General features: G+C 39.6%; 1 protein-coding gene across 9 annotated transcripts in view; it reads right to left on the reverse strand.

The window, feature by feature from the left end:
* Positions 1-17,731, reverse strand: part of cep170aa (centrosomal protein 170Aa) — a 55,894-nt gene that overhangs the window by 7,288 nt on the left and 30,875 nt on the right. For 4 of the 9 annotated variants that reach the window (XM_038300167.1, XM_038300172.1, XM_038300169.1 and 1 more), the window contains exons 11-16: positions 11,496-11,852; positions 9,994-10,283; positions 6,876-6,956; positions 5,278-5,392; positions 3,605-5,161; positions 2,960-3,010 (exon numbers count right to left, since the gene is read on the reverse strand). In XM_038300167.1, the coding sequence (XP_038156095.1) occupies positions 2,960-3,010; positions 3,605-5,161; positions 5,278-5,392; positions 6,876-6,956; positions 9,994-10,283; positions 11,496-11,852 (2,451 nt within the window). The remainder of the gene's footprint in view (positions 1-2,959; positions 3,011-3,604; positions 5,162-5,277; positions 5,393-6,875; positions 6,957-9,993; positions 10,284-11,495; positions 11,853-17,731) is intronic. The other 5 variants (XM_038300175.1, XM_038300174.1, XM_038300168.1 and 2 more) reach the window with 3 other exon arrangements.

The raw sequence follows: 17,731 nt of genomic DNA on the forward strand, positions 1-17,731 counted from the left end.
TTCCAGTGCAAGTCTGGTCAAAATGAAACTGAAATTTAAACACATCACTAATGTTTGACTAAAACCTAATTTAATTCCATTTAAAAACAACTTTTTGTGCAAATAAACAAGTTTGACATAATTCTGTCAGTCCTTAATAATGTTTAGGCTCACAGACCCAGTCCTGATATTTAGTCTTTATATGTTCCTTACAGTTCGGACTCTCCAGAAGCTAAATGCTGCAAACTTTTTCACTCATGTTTCATTAAGACCAGTGCTCTCTGACATTTGGTCCTATGATGAGCTCTGACCACCACTGTGTGCTACAAGCATGAACTCCTCTCCAGATGAAATTAGCCCGCTCTAAATCTGTGAAGGATTGATTTGGCAGGGCAGCATGTTCAGCAACAATAAAAGCATAAAAAAGCAGCAAAAAATATTTCAAAGCTCTTAAAGCTACAGTGTGTAATTTTCAGCGACATCTAACGTCCAGACTGCAGACCGCAGCAACATGAACATCTCTCCCCCACCGCTTCTCCCCCCCAACAGTACGGCGAGCGTTACGGGACAAAATGCCTTCCACGACGTCCGCATCACCTACCTTCTCAAGTGATGAGGTTTGTTTACATAGATAATTTTACAGATAGTATTTCATTAGTCTGTGTAGGGTATAGATTTCATGTAGACTTAAGATAATAAATATACCCGTTATTTTTTCTACATCGTTGTGATGTTTTGGTGAGCTGCTTTGCATGGTGATATAAACAGACAAAGTAATTGTAGTCATTAGTTTAACAGTGAGATTGTGTTCGCTGGAAGAATATATATTCCCCGTTTACAGAGTCCAAGTCTTGTTTGTGGCACGGGGGTTACAAGCAGTGTTGGGAAAGTTCTCTTTCTATGTGAACTAGTTCAAAGTTCAGTTCACACATTTTAAAATGAACTAGTTCAGTTCATAATTCAAAATTTTGAACTAAGTTCACAGTTCCAAAAAATGAACTAGTTCATAGTTCTTTTTTTTTTCATATATTGCTCAATTACACCATAGCCTACTGTAGAACCACAGACAGCAATTATTTTATCAGTTGTAACACTGAAACTGTGCGTCAGATTTCATCTTCATATCCAGTTTTGAATCCTTATCCAACCAGGGTTTACATTAGCATTGAGGGGACAGCATTTCCCCATTGTTGCTTTAACGCTTTGTTGCTGTCCATTCACTTCACACTAGTAGCGGCTGCAGCTTTCACCCCTACAGTATATTCTCAAAAACATCAGGAAAAATGTGCTGCTTGAATGGTCTTTTTTATGAGGAATTATTAAACGAAAAACAGGAAAGTAGTCTTTAAGGTGCAAATGTTTTTTTTTATTTTTTTATAATTTTTTCCATTTGAAATGCCATTTCAATACATACTAAAAAGGAATACTGGAATCCTGGAAAATTATACCAGGCAGGTTTACATGAATAGTAAAACCCTCAACAACATTTTACTAACACAAACTGAGGGACCAGGCTGAGGTAGGAATTTAAGGTTACTGAAGTGCGGATTTTTTTACTGAAAGCCGGCGGGCAAAGTTTGCAGAGAAATGTAAGATTGTTGCCATCATCCTCACCGACCACCTGGTCATAAAACTGTTTTAAGTGATCATACTGCTGCTTTGTCGCATCCACGGTCGTCTCCATGCTGCTGTGGCTTCCACGCTGCATTTTGTTTTGATGACGCACGCGGCTGTAGGCTACGACACTGCTAGCTGGTGTTGCCAGATTGGGTGTTTTTCCCGCCTCATATTAAGGCCTGTTTACGGTGTGATTTAGCCGGGGTTTCGCCTGGAGGGCTCTATAGAAATCTGGCAACCTATTGAACGGAGTTGAACTGAGAGAGCGTGCCGTTCACAGACACCAGAATGAACGAGTTCACAATAACGTTCATCAGGCAGTAATGCAGTATGTTCAGTTCACGTTCGCCCAAAATATGAACGAGTTCATGAACTTTCGTTCAATGAACGCGTTCAGGCACAACACTGGTTACAAGGCGAGGAAGGGGGCGAGGAAGAGGGCAGAGAGGCCGGGGTGGGCGTGCAGCCAGGGCCAGGCGAGGGAGAGGTGCCAGCGGGGTGACTAGACCAGAGGAGGAAAGGCTTGAAGATCTCCAAAGGAGCCGGAGAGAAGTAACCGAGGTATATATCCAGAAAATTATTTGACAGAAAATTACTGAATCATTACCTGTAAAACATCAGGGACGTTGCTGAATAAATATACTGGAGAGTAACAGCATCATCACGCAGCATGTTATTGTAATGGGCGATCTCGCAATCGCTAGTTTGTTGGCTCTGCGCTGCCGTAGCGCAAAGATGTCTGCCTCCATGGCTGCGAGACCCGCTCCTATGTAATTATAAATAACGAATTCTAAGGCAACGCAAATATTAAGGTTAAGAGGCTGAGCTCGTAGATGATGATAAATAACATAGTTATGTATAATATATCACATTTCTGACTGTATATCCCTGTAATTATTACACATTGTAGCTTTAAATGCATCAAAGTACAAGAAGCAACAATGCTGCATGTTAAGTTGTCTTCAAACATTCAAACAGCAGGTCTGTTAGTCCAATTCTGATGTGATGAGATTACACCTTTCTTCAGAGTAGCAAGGACAAAGTGTTACAGGTTGAGTAAAGTATTTTGCTTATAAATATAGCATTACTGAATGGATTTAAGGATAAGCAAACAAAGTTAACTATAAAAAGCTTGGTAGAGCTGGGTTATCATTGCAGAGACTTATGACGTTTTAACAATAAAAACTATTATTTAGTTTGTTTTTAATTTCCTTTAATTATAAAGATTATATATATATCCTTAACAAAAAACACTCTACACCTCCTTAGGAGGATGATTTTAGACCCAGGTCTGAGATGTTAAAATACACACATGCACTGCACACGAGTAGTCCTATTGGACTTAATAGTTCTGGTACTGTACCCATAAGCTCTTCCTCTGCATCATCATCTGCAGGTTCAGGCTGAGAGCATTCTGAACAACGAAAACCAATGGATGAGGATATGACACGACAGCCTGGGCGTTTTACTGAAAACTGTTTACACCATAAATGCACCAAGAAATCACTTAAGTCTGCTGTGTTTTCCAATCATTGAACACACCATAATGAGAGCAAACAGGACGCATCGCCAACACTCTTCATTGTCATTACAATGACTGATTAAAGACAGTTGGTTGACCATGGAGCTACTAGACGTCCTTTTTAAAATAACCCTCTATTCTCAATGACATTTAAAGGCACATTTTAAATTCATTAAAGTGTGAGAGCAAGAATTTCAGTAGAAAACGTGAAGGCTGAATATTTGAATGCTTCTGTTTTATTACTTTGATCTGTATCTATGAAACATCTGAATACTTGACAGCTGTTTTTTTTGCCACTTAGCCACAAACAAGATGCTGAACAAAGTTAAAAATGTAAACTTTCAGTTTATTTTAATTTTGATGAGTCTGGCAGCAGCTGATCTCTTATAGACCTGTTGAAAATGTAAAAATGTTACTTTATTTCTTCTTTCGCTGACTAGTCTAGGTTTTGTTGATAATGAAGGTATTTATTTTCTCTTTGCTCACCTGTGGGCGAACAGTATCCAGATGTAGTGGTTTTGGCCTTTGGCTCGTTGAGTTTAGATACGCTATTTGCTCTCATCTTTGACGTCAGACGGTTTTCTGTGGGTGTTGAGGAGCGCAGGCCGAGACGTAGAGCGGTCTCGGCGGACAGGCGGGTCGAAGAGGCGGAGGGCCGGCTTACTGTGCACTCTGAGTCACTGCGCGCTGAGATGGAGCCCAGACGGTTCCTCCGCGGCTGAGCCAGCATGTCCAGCCGTGACAACCCCTTCCGACCGGTTGGTGGCTTCGAGGTGGAGCTTGTTGTGGACACCTCTGAGGCTACAGAAACACGGTCTGCGTCGGCCAGGTCTGTGTCAGACGTGTCACCCAGACGGGCCCGGCGGAGTAGGGAGGCTCTGGTGGGCCGTGGTTGAGGCAGAGAGGCCTGTTTATTTAGTGAAGAGGCTGTTGCTGCCTGAAGATTTCGGTTGCTTTTAGAGGCGCTGCTCATGCTCGTTTTGGAAGATCTGCCATCAAGTTTGGAATTGAGGACATCCTCTGAGCCTCGTCTATGCACAGAGTTCCCCAAAGGCCCAGAATAGGTTTCCTGGTCTGAAGAAAGAATGTCTGAGATGGGGAAGGAAGAGGTCTGGTCATCATCAGTGAGATCCAGAGAAGGCTGGCGCCCTCTAGAGGTGGGCTGCGAGGAGCGACGTGTCTCATTCCGGGTTGTTGCTTCAGCCGTTTTGCCTTTAGCCTTCCTCTCCAAGCGTTCCCGAGCACTAGAGTTTCCAGAGGTTGTCTTAGAGGCTGTGCTCATGTTGCTCTTTTCCCGATGCATGCTGCTAAAAGACTTTCGCTTTTGCATGCTGCCAGTTGCAGTCTTTCCCCCTGCTTCTGCAGCAGCGTGACTAGCTGTGCTGGTTGTGTCCACATCTGACTCAGGAGATATAGAGCCAGTCCGAGCAGGAAGGCATTGGCCAGTACCTAGAGGAGTTTTACCACTTTTTTGGTCTAGTTTGTTCTCATCTCTGAGCTTAGCCTCCAGAAATGCCATGACAGCCTCTGTGTCTTTAAGTAGAGTTGCTGTATCCATACTGCCCACAGAGTCACTGTGTTCACGCCCATTGTTGCCTTTGTTGATCCGAGGGATGAGCTCTGGAGGGACACTAGAACTGGGCTTCTCTATGGTAAAGCTACCCTGGCGGACAAGAGGCTTCCCGGATTTCTCTCCTCCTTCTCCTGCTTCTCTCTCATTCCTCTCCTCTGACTTCTTCCTCCTTTCGCTGGTCCGGATAGGACCTTTAGATGGAGAGGAAGTGGTGGAGCTTTGTTTCAGCTTGTTGGTCATTCCAACACCCTCCATGGGGGTTGGGGACTCTCCGTCTCCCTTGTTCTCTTTTTCCTGGGGTTCCGTGTCCTGTTTCTCCCCTATCTCAGACCTCAGTGCTTTGGGACTGGATTTAGCCCGGGGGTCATCCACTGGGAGCTGGGGGAGGGTCCTGCGCTTACGGTCAGTCAGGCTGGAAGAGGGTTCACCTTTGTCCAGGGGAGGGGCGGTAGACTCAAAGGCATCAGCTCCTAAGCAAGAAAGACAAACCAAACTCAAAATATGATTTGATACTGTCTCACAATGTATGTACATTTTTAAAGTATTATTCAAGCATCTTGTTCTCATGGGTTTGAAAAAAACATACCTCTTTCTTTGTGCAGGAATGTTGCTGCTTCTGCACCAGAGCCTTCTGGGTCTGTCCTGGCTTGATTAGCAGCTAAACTGGCCCACTGAGAAACCCAGCTAGGGTCACCAAGAGCCTGAGGCAACATAAGAATAAAGATAAACAAAAATAATCCAAATTATAATTACACTCATCATGGACATGGATGTCATCGTAATTAGGGGCTTTTTATGATGTTTGACATAATCCTATTACAATGTTCCTTCTCAGGGGGATAATAATAATAGGATTTTTTTAATTATGTGCAAACGTTACATTTTATAGGGTTTTAGTTATCTAAACAGGTTAAAAACTATACGTGCATCATCCTCCACAAGAATCTGCAGAAAAAACTCACCCCTTTCACAGTCATAAACAATTTAGATCAGTATTATTGAGCTACTCCTCTTATCAGCAATTGTAAAGCTACTTTAAATAGATTGTTTTGCTCCCAAGGGCTCAGCTTTTAGGTATTAGTTGTCAATAAGGTTTAGATCGATGCAGTTTCACAGACCCAACTCTTATCCTGCTTTACTCGTTCCAGATCAGCTTTTTTATGCGTTTGGGTTCATTGTCTATATCCCAGTTAGCGTTATTGAAAATGAAGTGGCAAATCGTCTGACATAATGTCAGAGCAAAACACCCTGTCTTTAGATGATAGTTTACTGGAAGTGTTTTAAATATTCCACTCTATTCTACTATTCTATATACTAAACCTAAAGGTTCTTGTTTTTAAATATCTTATAGTTAAGTCCAATTATAAAAGTGTGTTAGAAAAAGATTTTATGTTTGTTCAGTCAATATTTAATACAGATAGCACCATACATTTCTAAAATATAATTATGAACTTTATTTGCTATTTTATTCAGGAACTTGTAAAACATATTTAGCCCTTTATGTTATGGAATGATCCTCCTGATACCAGAGAAAACTCAGGTTTTTAAGCAAATGACTTCCTATCAATTAATCATTAGTCGCTCAATAATATCAGTCATTTTCAGATACATTTATTAAATAATAATTAACATATCTTCTTGGGACTTTTGTCACTTAAAGATATTTTCCACAAAAGACTGCAATAGCATCAAATATATATTTTTTTAAATAATATAATAATTCCACCCTTTAAACAAATGTTCTTCAATAATAGCATGGTATTTATGATCATGATGAGTCTATGAACCTATAACTGGCTTATTTATTACACTGGAAATAATGCATTTAAATTGAAAACTGAAATAAAGTTTCCAGATTCTATGATGTGTGTGTATCACTTGGAAAGAAAATAATCTAGATGCCATAAAAGACCAATCAAACAGGCATTTAGGATTTCAGTGCAGAAAGATGCTAAACTCCCCCCATGAAGATGCCTGCAGGGCTGAATGTGTCTCCTCATCCAAATGTGATCTAGGTCATTCACTGCGGGAAACCCCTCCTCCCATCTAACAGCCTGGTGGGGTAAAGTAGTCGAGTCGCAGGAGTAACAGCCTTTCATTACTACACTTTGTCTACATTTTCTACAAAAACTACAGACCAAATTTCCTTCAGGGAGATTTCTGAAGCCCAAAAAAGGTTTTTACCTGTTTCCCAATTTCGCCTGAATCCTTTCCTTTCAAGTCAGACAGAAGGGAGGCACTCGTATTGTCCTGAACCCCGAACACCTAAAACAGTAAAAATAAACTTCTGTGAATCAGGAAAAACAGGCAGAATATAATTTGGTAGTTCATTCAAACAATGCATAACCATGTATGACCGATGCACAGTGGACATACAATACAGACATTAAATAAAGTCTCTCTCAGATCAAGGAAGAAAAAAACAGAACAAGTTGTTTATTCAAAGCGCTCATCTCCAGTTTACAGATTATGTAAATTAACCAAACAGAAGCAACAACAAGCAGTTTATAAATGGGAGAGGGAGAGTGGACAGCTGTGAGCGGTGTGCCAATTAGTGTGTCAGCTAATTACTGGAATTAGCATAACAACACTTCCTGTTTAGAACCTAACACATACAGACTCACACTAATTATATAGCAGTTTGCCTGTGTTAAATATTAGCAAGGTGTGACATCATTTTCTTTATTTATTCTAAGAGTGCAAAAAGGAATCAGATGAATGAACCATAGCTAAGTAATAACAATAGGAGTAAAAACAAAGCCTTTGGTATGTATGCTGCTACCGAAGGAAGAAGGCTACATTATACATCAGCTGTGGTTAGAGATGGTTTAACAGTCAAGAGAAAAGGTTAAAGACATTTTGTTTTCTACAATATATCTAGATTAGTCTATCTTTCAGGTTGAGAGGGAAGAAGAGAGCCAGATATTTAGCAGATAACAGGAAGCCATACAGGAGTTAATTAAAGTTGCTCTCTTTTCTGTTTTTATTAATTTCAACTTCTGTCTTACATAAAACTTGCAACACTTTAAAAAAGGAGCCATATACGTGCGTGTATTTGTTGATTCACTAGCGCTTTCGGCTGTCATGCCTTGAGATCATGTGAAGTTTAGTCCTTGTAGCTCCCTTCACTTGCAATCAATTATTAACACATTTTGTTTAATCTGTTAATAAATTCTTACTTCTCATGTAACTTTAAAGCTGTGTATAATTTTTTTTATCAGATTGTTATTTCTATCATGTAATTAAAATAAGAAAAAAGCACTATTGGCTTTAACAATTGCCAGCAGATGGAAACAAAGAATGATGGAAAACTTCTTTCCAGAGTCAAAACAGACTATGTAAACATGTATTATTAGTCTTAGTCACATTTTAGTGATTAAGATATGTGATAGTTTTAATCAGTTTTAGTCGACTAAAACTTAAAAAGGTTTTAGTCAGTTCTATGTTGCAAAAAAAGTGAACCTTTACGATTTCGAATGACAACCAGATTCTTTCCCAGACTAACAGCACTTGCCGAGATACTACAATTGCTGGGTGTAGATGCTGCCGTGCAGGTCATCATTGGTGTTGGGCAGAAAACTTTGATTTGTAGAATTTAAATAAAATTATTTTATGAATTAATGCCCTACTTTATACAAAAGTGTCTCACAAAAGCTGTGAAAATAGCAGATCTAGTTCAATACATTATATTTGTTAATAAAGCAGACAGACAAGCTAATATAATGTACAATAAAGGAATGGTTTTAGACATACAAGGTTTCCATCAAAAGCAAACACTTCCCGATCTACTATGAATTATGCATTACACACATATCAATAAAATCTTCATTGCTCCAAAAAAGCAAAGAAAAAACATTCTTCTTTCTACTTTGGCAATTTTGGCTTTATTTCTTCAATTTGCCCCTTGGTTACTGCTGCTCAGGGGTCAAAGTAGATTTAAATTCATGGGGTTTTGATATTTAAAAAAAATACTGGGAGAACCTACATAATTAGCTTGTAATGCCATGGCAATCTAGACCTAAATTGAATGAATACGCTAACTAAAATGTTGAAATATTTAAACGAAACAAAGAAAATGTTTTAATGACAATACAAGGAAACAGAATGAGCACCGCTGCACGGCAGGTGGGCTGCGTGTTCAAACAGGACGCAGCAGCACTGCTGATACTGCTTAGCAGGTTGCAGCGCCAATAATGCAGTTTAAATTCCTGACAGACGACCCACTGATATTGATTTAGACTCGTCTCGTTGTCGAAAACTCACACCAATAACTCGCAACTTTTCGTCAACAAAGATCCATGTTTAGCTCATCAGTTTTAGTTATCGGCATGAAAAAAAAGGAGCGTCAAAACAAAATAATTTCGTCATCCTCATTGTTGACGAAAACAACACTGTAGCATACATTGTTTTAATAAGAATTAGTTTTTTGTAGCTTTTTTTTATAGTCAGTCACTTTTAAAGCGCTTCTAAGACACATTCACTTTTAATGATCTTTTGTAGTGTTATTCTTAGCTTTTTTAATTTGATTTTTAACGGTTTACATAGTAGTTTTTACACACCATCGGAGCAAGAGTTCAAAGTAAATATTAAATACTAGTGCTTTAAACAAAAACTTTCAGAGACATCTTGTCAGTTCCGAGTCTAGAAAATAATAATCTATTATAAAGCTACTCTTCTACTACTATCATACTTCCAATTATATCATCTAGTTCTGTTATAATTCGATTTTTCAAAATGCTTTGTTCTGTCAAGAGTGTTAGAAAAAATAGAAATGATGTATTGGTGGTCGATCTAGCCTCTTTGCTTTCTACCATTTTTCTCAGATTGGTCACTGTTAATGTGCACTCTTCACAACTTTGTCACTTTATTTATTATCTTTTTAGAACTCCTTGGCGACTGTTTAAAAAAAAAAGTGACTAGCAACAAATCTGACAGTTGTATTCTGTTCACTCTCTGGTTACTGGCTTCAGTGAGCAGTAAGTGTTGCTGTGAGGCCCTTACACCTCCAAAGCACTGACAGGACGTCAGTCTAGACAGCCTTGTGCTGCAAATGCTGCCTGCAGAGTGTTTTTTTTTCTAATCCATTTCCCCACTGAAAATGAGACAATGCTGCCATTGATCCCACTCTGGATTACAAAGCAAGATGTATAACTTTTAATGCAGTGGATTTTTATCCATCAGAAGTGTGGCACTTAAATAAATGCATAAATGCAAACTGCATTTGACTCACACAAACCCTAATGATGATTTATACAAGCACTGTGAAAAGAGAATTTTTGCTGATATCTCAGAATAGTCCTACCTTGTCTATCATACGCCTGGCCTCTTCTTCTTCTGGGTTTTTGTTCTCCAGCTCGATAGTGTAGGTCCCTTTATCACTATGGTCGTCATCTGCCTCTCCGCCCGCAGTTCCTGCTCCTCTACCGAGAACTGATGTGTCCTCGCTGGGGGTTGTTGGGCTGCCCGTCGCCAGCCCAGTACTAGCCGAGCTCCGACCGATACTTTGGTCTTCTGACCTTTGCTTAAGGAGCACACGGGCAGCAGTCGGAGCACCAGCAGTCACTGTAGCTGGTATCGGAGCTGGAGCTTTACCTGAAGCACAGAAATAGAGAAATGGTCTAAACTTAACAATCTTTAAGGAGAACTTACTTTCTTAATCTTTCAAAGAGAAGCAGAATTTTTAGAAGTATTCAAAACCAATTTATATTTTTTGTAAGAATTGGGAATTTCAATGTATTCATTTTATGTGACCTAACAGCAAGGTAAAGTATTAATTCAGGTTTGTTAGAAAGCAATATTATGAAGACCAGCAGAATTATAAGTGTTTAAGTTAAGTTTAAAGTAAGGTTTTCAGAGAGCTAAGTTTAACCTATCATCTTAAAAAAGGAGATTATGTAACAACATCCAATCTACCAAGACCTAAACTAAGAGGCTGGGATAATTGACAACTTATAAGAGAAGCAGCCAACAGGCCAGAGGGAACTTTGGAGGAGCTGCAGAGATCCACAGCTCAACTCTTCCTTAAACAATCCACAAGCCTTGCCTTTGTGGAGGCGAGGCAGGAGGAATCAGCTTTTTTCACCAACTTTGGTCACACAAACAAGGTATTTGGCTTTGGTCTTTATAAAGATATTAAGAATAAAAGCATATATAAAAAAAGAAAATCAGATAAATAAACGAATGATTCAGCAACATTTGCAGTTTGGTACTAGCCATGAAAGGGACACAGCAAACACGGAAAAAGATTTAATCCAAACGAAAAACGCAGATCAAAAATATTCCCACAATAAAACACGAAGGTGGCAACTAGATCACTCTGGAGGAGAAAAGTCGGTCAGAGTTGAACTGAATTGCAAAATCATGGAAGAGAAGTTTGTAAAAACCTCCAGAGATCTGAGATTGGAGCAGAGGTTCTAGTTCCTGGTGTTAGATTCAACTGAGTGTGTAACAAGATGTGGAATTTGATGTTAACAGATCATTTCTCTCCAGTCTTTGTTTAAGCTGTTTTATAAAGAAGGATGCGCCAAGAGGGTTAGTTTCTACATAAGCTATGTCAGTGGAGACATGTCTCCGAACAGTTTTAGCTAAATTTGCTGCAAAATGTTTTCTAAGAAAGGTTGACTCCTCATGGATGAATATTTATCCCCCAAATCCTGTTGAAAACATCTCTCCATCAGCTCCACATGTATACATCAACGTGTTGGTTTCACACATAAAATACCATTAAAACCATTAATGTTTGCTATTATAATGTAATAAGAGTTTCCTCCATGTGCTGTTTGACATGCATCTGATGACATTTACCTGAATCTGCAGCTGAGGCGGCAGACGTAGAAATACTAAACACCTTCGGGTGAGAGGGAGGCTGAGGACACAGTCCTTCCCCGCCTACTCCGCCCCCAAGTAGGGGAGCGGTCTGGGAGAACGAGTAAGACCGCCGCTTGCGAGGGTTTTCCTCATCGTAGAACTCGATCATGAACGCCGTTCGGCTCCCAGCTGTTTTGGACCCACCGACAGTTGTGGTCGCCCCTGCTGCTCCTCCACCCACGAGATTGTGTCCTGTTTTAAGGCGTTCCTCGAGGGCGTGTCTACGGTTGGCGAAACGCAGGCCTAGTCCGTTCTCAGAGTCACTCTGGGTGCCGTCCTCATGTTTGCTCCCTACTGAGACACAAAAGAGACGAGAGGTTTAATTCCACCATCTTATTAATAAAAAAAAAATTTTAAATGACAGAATCTTTATCACAGCAGAAAATTTTTCATCTTTGACAGAAGAGTAGTGGTTGTTTAGATGTTTACTTCATTTCAAGTATCCTGGAAAAAAAAACAAAACAATGACCTCACATTAACTAGGGACACTTTTAGAAACCTTCACAGCCCAAGTCAACAATAAACTTGCCCTGTAGACCGAGGCAAACCCCTCAGCCATCAAGTCAGGTCTACCAGCATCTACTTCACCTACCGCATCACTGCAGCCTCTCATGATGATCTGTCTGAGTTTATTCAGCAGGTCGTTTCTGTGTTGTCCAGTTAAAGGCAGCCTGCCACACTAACCCAGACATACCACCCACACAACTACCCGCCTCGTCTAAGTCAGCCAGTGGAGAGAGGGGGAGGGGAAGAGGGAGAAGGTTAGAGATGAAGGAGGAGGGGAGGTGAAAGGGATAGCAGAGGAGGAGCTGTGCAGTAAGGGAAGTGGTAAAAAACACAACAAACAGACCCTGAAGGAGACTCAGACTTTAACTGAAGTCTACTTAGGTTTTCTGAAAACCAGTGCTGCAGGTTAAATACTCAACACTCAGGGTAAAGGAGACGAATAGGGCTGGAACAACTTTCTACTTTACAAATGATTAACAATCTATACTTTGTTCCAAATTACTAAAGATGACTGCTTTCTGTTTTAAAAAAAAGTTAAACTAACCACTGATACAATCTATCAATAAAAACTAGAGTGAAATGAATAAGTACTAAAATTATTTTAGTAAAATCGTTAAAAGTTAGTGTTAATGTTTTTTTTGTATTGCGATGAATTGGGTTGGAAAATCTTCCACACACTGCCTTCAAATCCATCGATCTGTCAAACATTTTTTACTTTTTTAGCATAAACATTTGATCCTCGCACATCAATTTATAATATATCAGAACTATGAATGTCTGTATGAAATATTTGTGAGGATATTCAAGTCTTCTACATCAATGTCCTAATATATCTGACCAGTTACAAATATTCTCATTGTTCTGAATGACACAAAGTGCAAAGCCAGCGGCAGGAAAACCTTTAATCTGAGGAAGCTGAAGACTTTTCTTCAGGCTGAAAAGTGCACAATTTCAGATCTACCACTAAAACTCCTGCATTTAGCACTGTTAGGACACCTGCATCTGTTAGCGACTCGTCTGCAGCCAGCAACATGGGTAAGGGAGCTGCATCGTCATCTTCATCTGCTCCATGTAAATAAGCCTAGCATTTAAGATGACATTTAATGAAACTGAGTACCAACACAGATTCCGGGGGCCTGGAATCGTTACCATGTAGGTGGAAAGGAAAACGTAACCCTTCTCTATGCATTGCAATAGTTTAAAATCAAGTAATGCATAATCTTAATACGAAAGCAAGGAATTTGAATTTGAACAACCTGCTGACACTGTGTGCCCAAAAGAATATCTGTACAATATGGGCAGACTTTCTCTGTCCTTCAAACACACTGCTGATCTGGAATTTAGTGGCTTAGAGGCCACAGTTAAAAAAGCGGGATCCATAATAACCAGTTTCTTACCTGGGAAGCCAGATTGATAATGTGTCGCACTGTCAGTGTAATTCTACGCATCCTCAATCTGTGCCTAAACTCGTTAAATCTTTTCGGAGAAAGGGAGGAATTTCTAAGCTGAGAGGGTGAAGCGACATCTAGGACCATCTATCAAAGTTTGGTTTTAGAAAATCATGTTAAGAAATGAAAATATCGTAAACATCTGTTTAACCAAACAGATGTCTCAAAGTTTTCTTGAAATTAAGGCTAGATCATTAAATGGTAAAAACGAGACAAAAAAGAGAGAATAATGCCACACAGATCTTGTACGAGAAAGTTGAGCAGCAAAGCAAACAGAGAGGCAGGTCTTTTATTCAGTGAGCTGTGGACAAAGAAGCTCTTAAGGGGGCAGAGGAGAACAGAGGTTTCTGTGAGAGTCCAGTGCATCGTCCCGGTCGCCCCACCATGACTCACGGTGAAGCTAGCCACTGCCTCTGTCAGCCTGCACACACACACACACACATAGAACATGCCAAACAAGGATGTGCATCCTTTTACAAACACTAACAGACAAGCATATATGCAACCCCAGGCATTTAATGTGATATAGTGGGTCTAAAACTGCAATTATAACAACAAAAACAGCTGAATTTTGGCCACTGTGAGACTTTTAAGCATTTCCTATCAAATAAAAATACCTTTATGTAAAGCAATCATAGATAAAGAACCATAAAAATGCTTTTTTAATGGAAGCATGGATTTTCCTCCTAATGTGTATCAAGAGTCATAAAAATGAACCTAAAATAATTACTTTTTGGTATAATAGCAAACACAGCAAAAAAACAAGCACACTGAATGGAGATAAAATACAATAACTCACCTTTAAGGTAAGAAATCAAAGACTTTGACTCAAATTTCAGTTCCCCTTGGTGAAACCCTGCCGCTCTCTCTGTCAGGCACCACTACGACACACCCTGAGTGCATCTCACATGCCTGCGCTCGGCTCGCACATGCTGCACTGCCTTCCTGCAGATCAGTGCTGAGCATTTTTCTGAATGCACGCGAAAGCAGCAGATTTTAACACATTACTTACACAAAGGTAAAAGCGTTCATCATTCCAATTAGTCAGCTAACCCAGCGCTTCACATTCAGAAAGAGGCGCATAGCTAGAATCAGCTCATCAAATCGCATCACCGTTACTATAACAACTTTCAACAGAATACACCACCTCGTCCCCTCCTTTTTTCTGCCGGTACTGCATACCAGATAAAAATCTTCTCTAGCTCTCTCCCTCCTATTTGCCCCCTTTTCTCCTTTACCTGTGCTGATACTGGAGTTAATACTGTTTTAAATTGCTTTTTTCAGCTATGTTCCTCCGATTTTCTCCTCTCACCTCACACATGGCACACCAACAGCAAACGAAAGAAGAAAACCTTCCTTCCAGCTTTCCACTTGCACTCTCTCAGTCTCTTCCCATTGTCTCCCTCCTCTCTCCTTTGCTCCGTCTCCCCTTTCTCCCCCATGCTGCACTTGCATCCTATTCTCAGCTTCCTTTAACATAAACAGCCAGGAGTGAAGACATTGGTCAGTTAATCAGTTAAAACAATACCATCTATCAGCCAAGTGACATACCTGTTAGTGTTTCTCATTCCATCTACTAAATTAGCTTTCCTGCTACGTTAGCAATGTCATTTTCATCAGCTGTATAGAAAGTAGGCTGGAGAAAACCCCGTCTTCAATGACACCTCCAAGGTTTAAAAAGGGCATGAGCCTGGCCTTCTTTGTATGAGAGATCAGCCGTTCTGGTTTGTATCAGTCTTAGGTCAGAAGAGGCTGCTAGCTGGTATAATGTTTAAAGCCAGAGTTTAAATGCTTTAAGTTTTTTCCTAATCAAAGTGTGGAGCAGGAACAGTTGGTGATAACTATTGTTAAGCAATACAGGTTAACAATAATGTGTTTTTTTGTTTTTCTGGGTTTAAATGCTAAGCTAACAGGAGGACTCTGTTCCACTGCAGACTTTAAGCTGATATATGATCTTTGCAACTTTCAACACAATTTTACGCAAGTTCTATTTATATCCCAGATCCACATTTTCCCGGATAAAATGTCCTGGTCTGGGGATTTCAGATTACCCTAGGATTGCTTAGGGGCAGGGTTGAGTGCTGAGCATTGATGATTGGTGATAATACAGCAGAATTTGGGAAAAATTGAGAAAACATAATAAACCACAATAAACTTCTACAATGTTTTAAGGCAATAATTCAACTGTCTAAAACTCGAATATCTGATTAATACTAAAGTTCTATGTTCTGTTTCTTTCTCTTCAAACATATTTTTGTTATTATGAGAATTTGAGTTGGACTATAATTGGACAGTGCATGACCTGAGTACATCGATGTTCCGATTTTTTTTATACACTACCATTCAAAAGTTTGGGGTCACATTGAAATGTTCTTATTTTTGAAAGAAAAGCACTGTACTTTTCAATGAAGATAACTTTAAACTAGTCTTAACTTTAAAGAAATACACTCTATACATTGCTAATGTGGTAAATGACTATTCTAGCTGCAAATGTCTGGTTTTTTGGCGCAATATCTACATAGGTGTATAGAGGCTCATTTCTAGCAACTATTACTCCAGTGTTTTAATGATACAATGTGTTTGCTCATTGGCTCAGAAGGCTAATTGATGATAAGAAAACCCTTGTGCATTCATGTTCACACATCTGAAAACAGTTTAGCTCATTACAGAAGCTACAAAACTGACCTTCTTTTGAGCAGATTGAGTTTCTGGAGCATCACATTTGTGGGGTCAATTAAACGCTCAAAATGGGCAGGAAAAGAGAACTTTCATCTAAAACTCGACAGTCTATTCTTGTTCTTAGAAATGAAGGCTATTCCATGCGAGAAATTGCTAAGAAATTGAAGATTTCCTACAACGGTGTGTACTACTCCCTTCAGAAGATAGCACAAACAAACTCTAACCAGAGTAGAAAAAAAATTGGGAGGCCGCGTTGCACAACTGAGCAAGAAGATAAGTACATTAGAGTCTCTAGTTTGAGAAACAGACGCCTCACAGGTCTCCAACTGGCATCTTCATTAAATAGTACCAGCAAAACACCAGTGTCAACATCTACAGTGAAGAGGCGGCTGCGGGATTCTGGGCTTCAGGGCAGAGTGGCAAAGAAAAAGCCATATCTGAGACTGGCCAATAAAAGAAAAAGATTAAGATGGGCTAAAGAACGCAGACATTGGACAGAGGAAGACTGGAAAAAAAGTGTTGTGGACGGATGAATCCAAGTTTGAAGTGTTTGGATCACAAAGAAGAACGTTTGTGAGACGCAGAACAAATGAAAAGATGCTGGAAGAATGCCTGACGCCATCTGTTAACCATGGTGGAGGTAATGTGATGGTCTGGGGTTGCTTTGGTGCTGGTAAGGTGGGAGATTTGCACAGGGTAAAAGGGATTCTGAATAAGGAAGGCTATCACTCCATTTTGCAATGCCATGCTATACCCAGTCGACAGCGCCTGAATGGAGCCAATTTCATCCTACAACAGGACAATGACCCTAAACACACCTCTATTGATATCAGCCTTCAAAATCCCATATCGGTCAGGTTCTGCTAGGTTGATTTGAAAATAATATCTGCAGAGTTTAAAAGAGGATACATAAAGCACAGAAAATAAGTTGGATTTCCCTAACCTGGGGAAAAAAAAACAATTGCAGGTATTTTAATCCTTCGAAATTCATTGCATTTACTATGCAAATGTTGACTTCAGGGGACATTCTTGTGTTTTTTTCTGTCTGGGAACGCTAATATTTTGACTTCCAAGCACAAAAAAAAGCAACACAATTGTTTCTTAACAATTGGAGACTACATACTGAATAACACATCCAAACTTTTGGTTTTATTTCTTCTCAACAAACCCAGGGATTTTTTGAAGTGTTCAAAAACTGAAGTGTGTCAATTCCCTTAAATGTTATTCAAATTTAAAAGAGTAGGATTAAAATACCCGCAGTCGATCCCAGATAGTAGGCATTCTAATAAGATACTGAAAATAAAATAATTTTAATTGTAATATTATACCAGCATCAACATAAAGCTGACACACTGAAAATAAGAAACTGCAGTCGAGAAATATTCTATATTAAACATTTTGTAGAGGTGTGCTAACCATGATAGGACAACAAGGAAAGCTGACTTGGTGTTATGGAGATTTTACGGATTCCATCAGGGAAATTAAGGATATATACAACATGCCTTTGTTCAGTGATGCAAATAAAAAATGTAATAACAC

The sequence above is a fragment of the Cyprinodon tularosa genome, unplaced genomic scaffold, assembly GCF_016077235.1.
Source record: "Cyprinodon tularosa strain WSP-4 unplaced genomic scaffold, ASM1607723v1 ctg441, whole genome shotgun sequence".
Classification (NCBI taxonomy): Eukaryota; Metazoa; Chordata; class Actinopteri; order Cyprinodontiformes; family Cyprinodontidae; genus Cyprinodon; species Cyprinodon tularosa.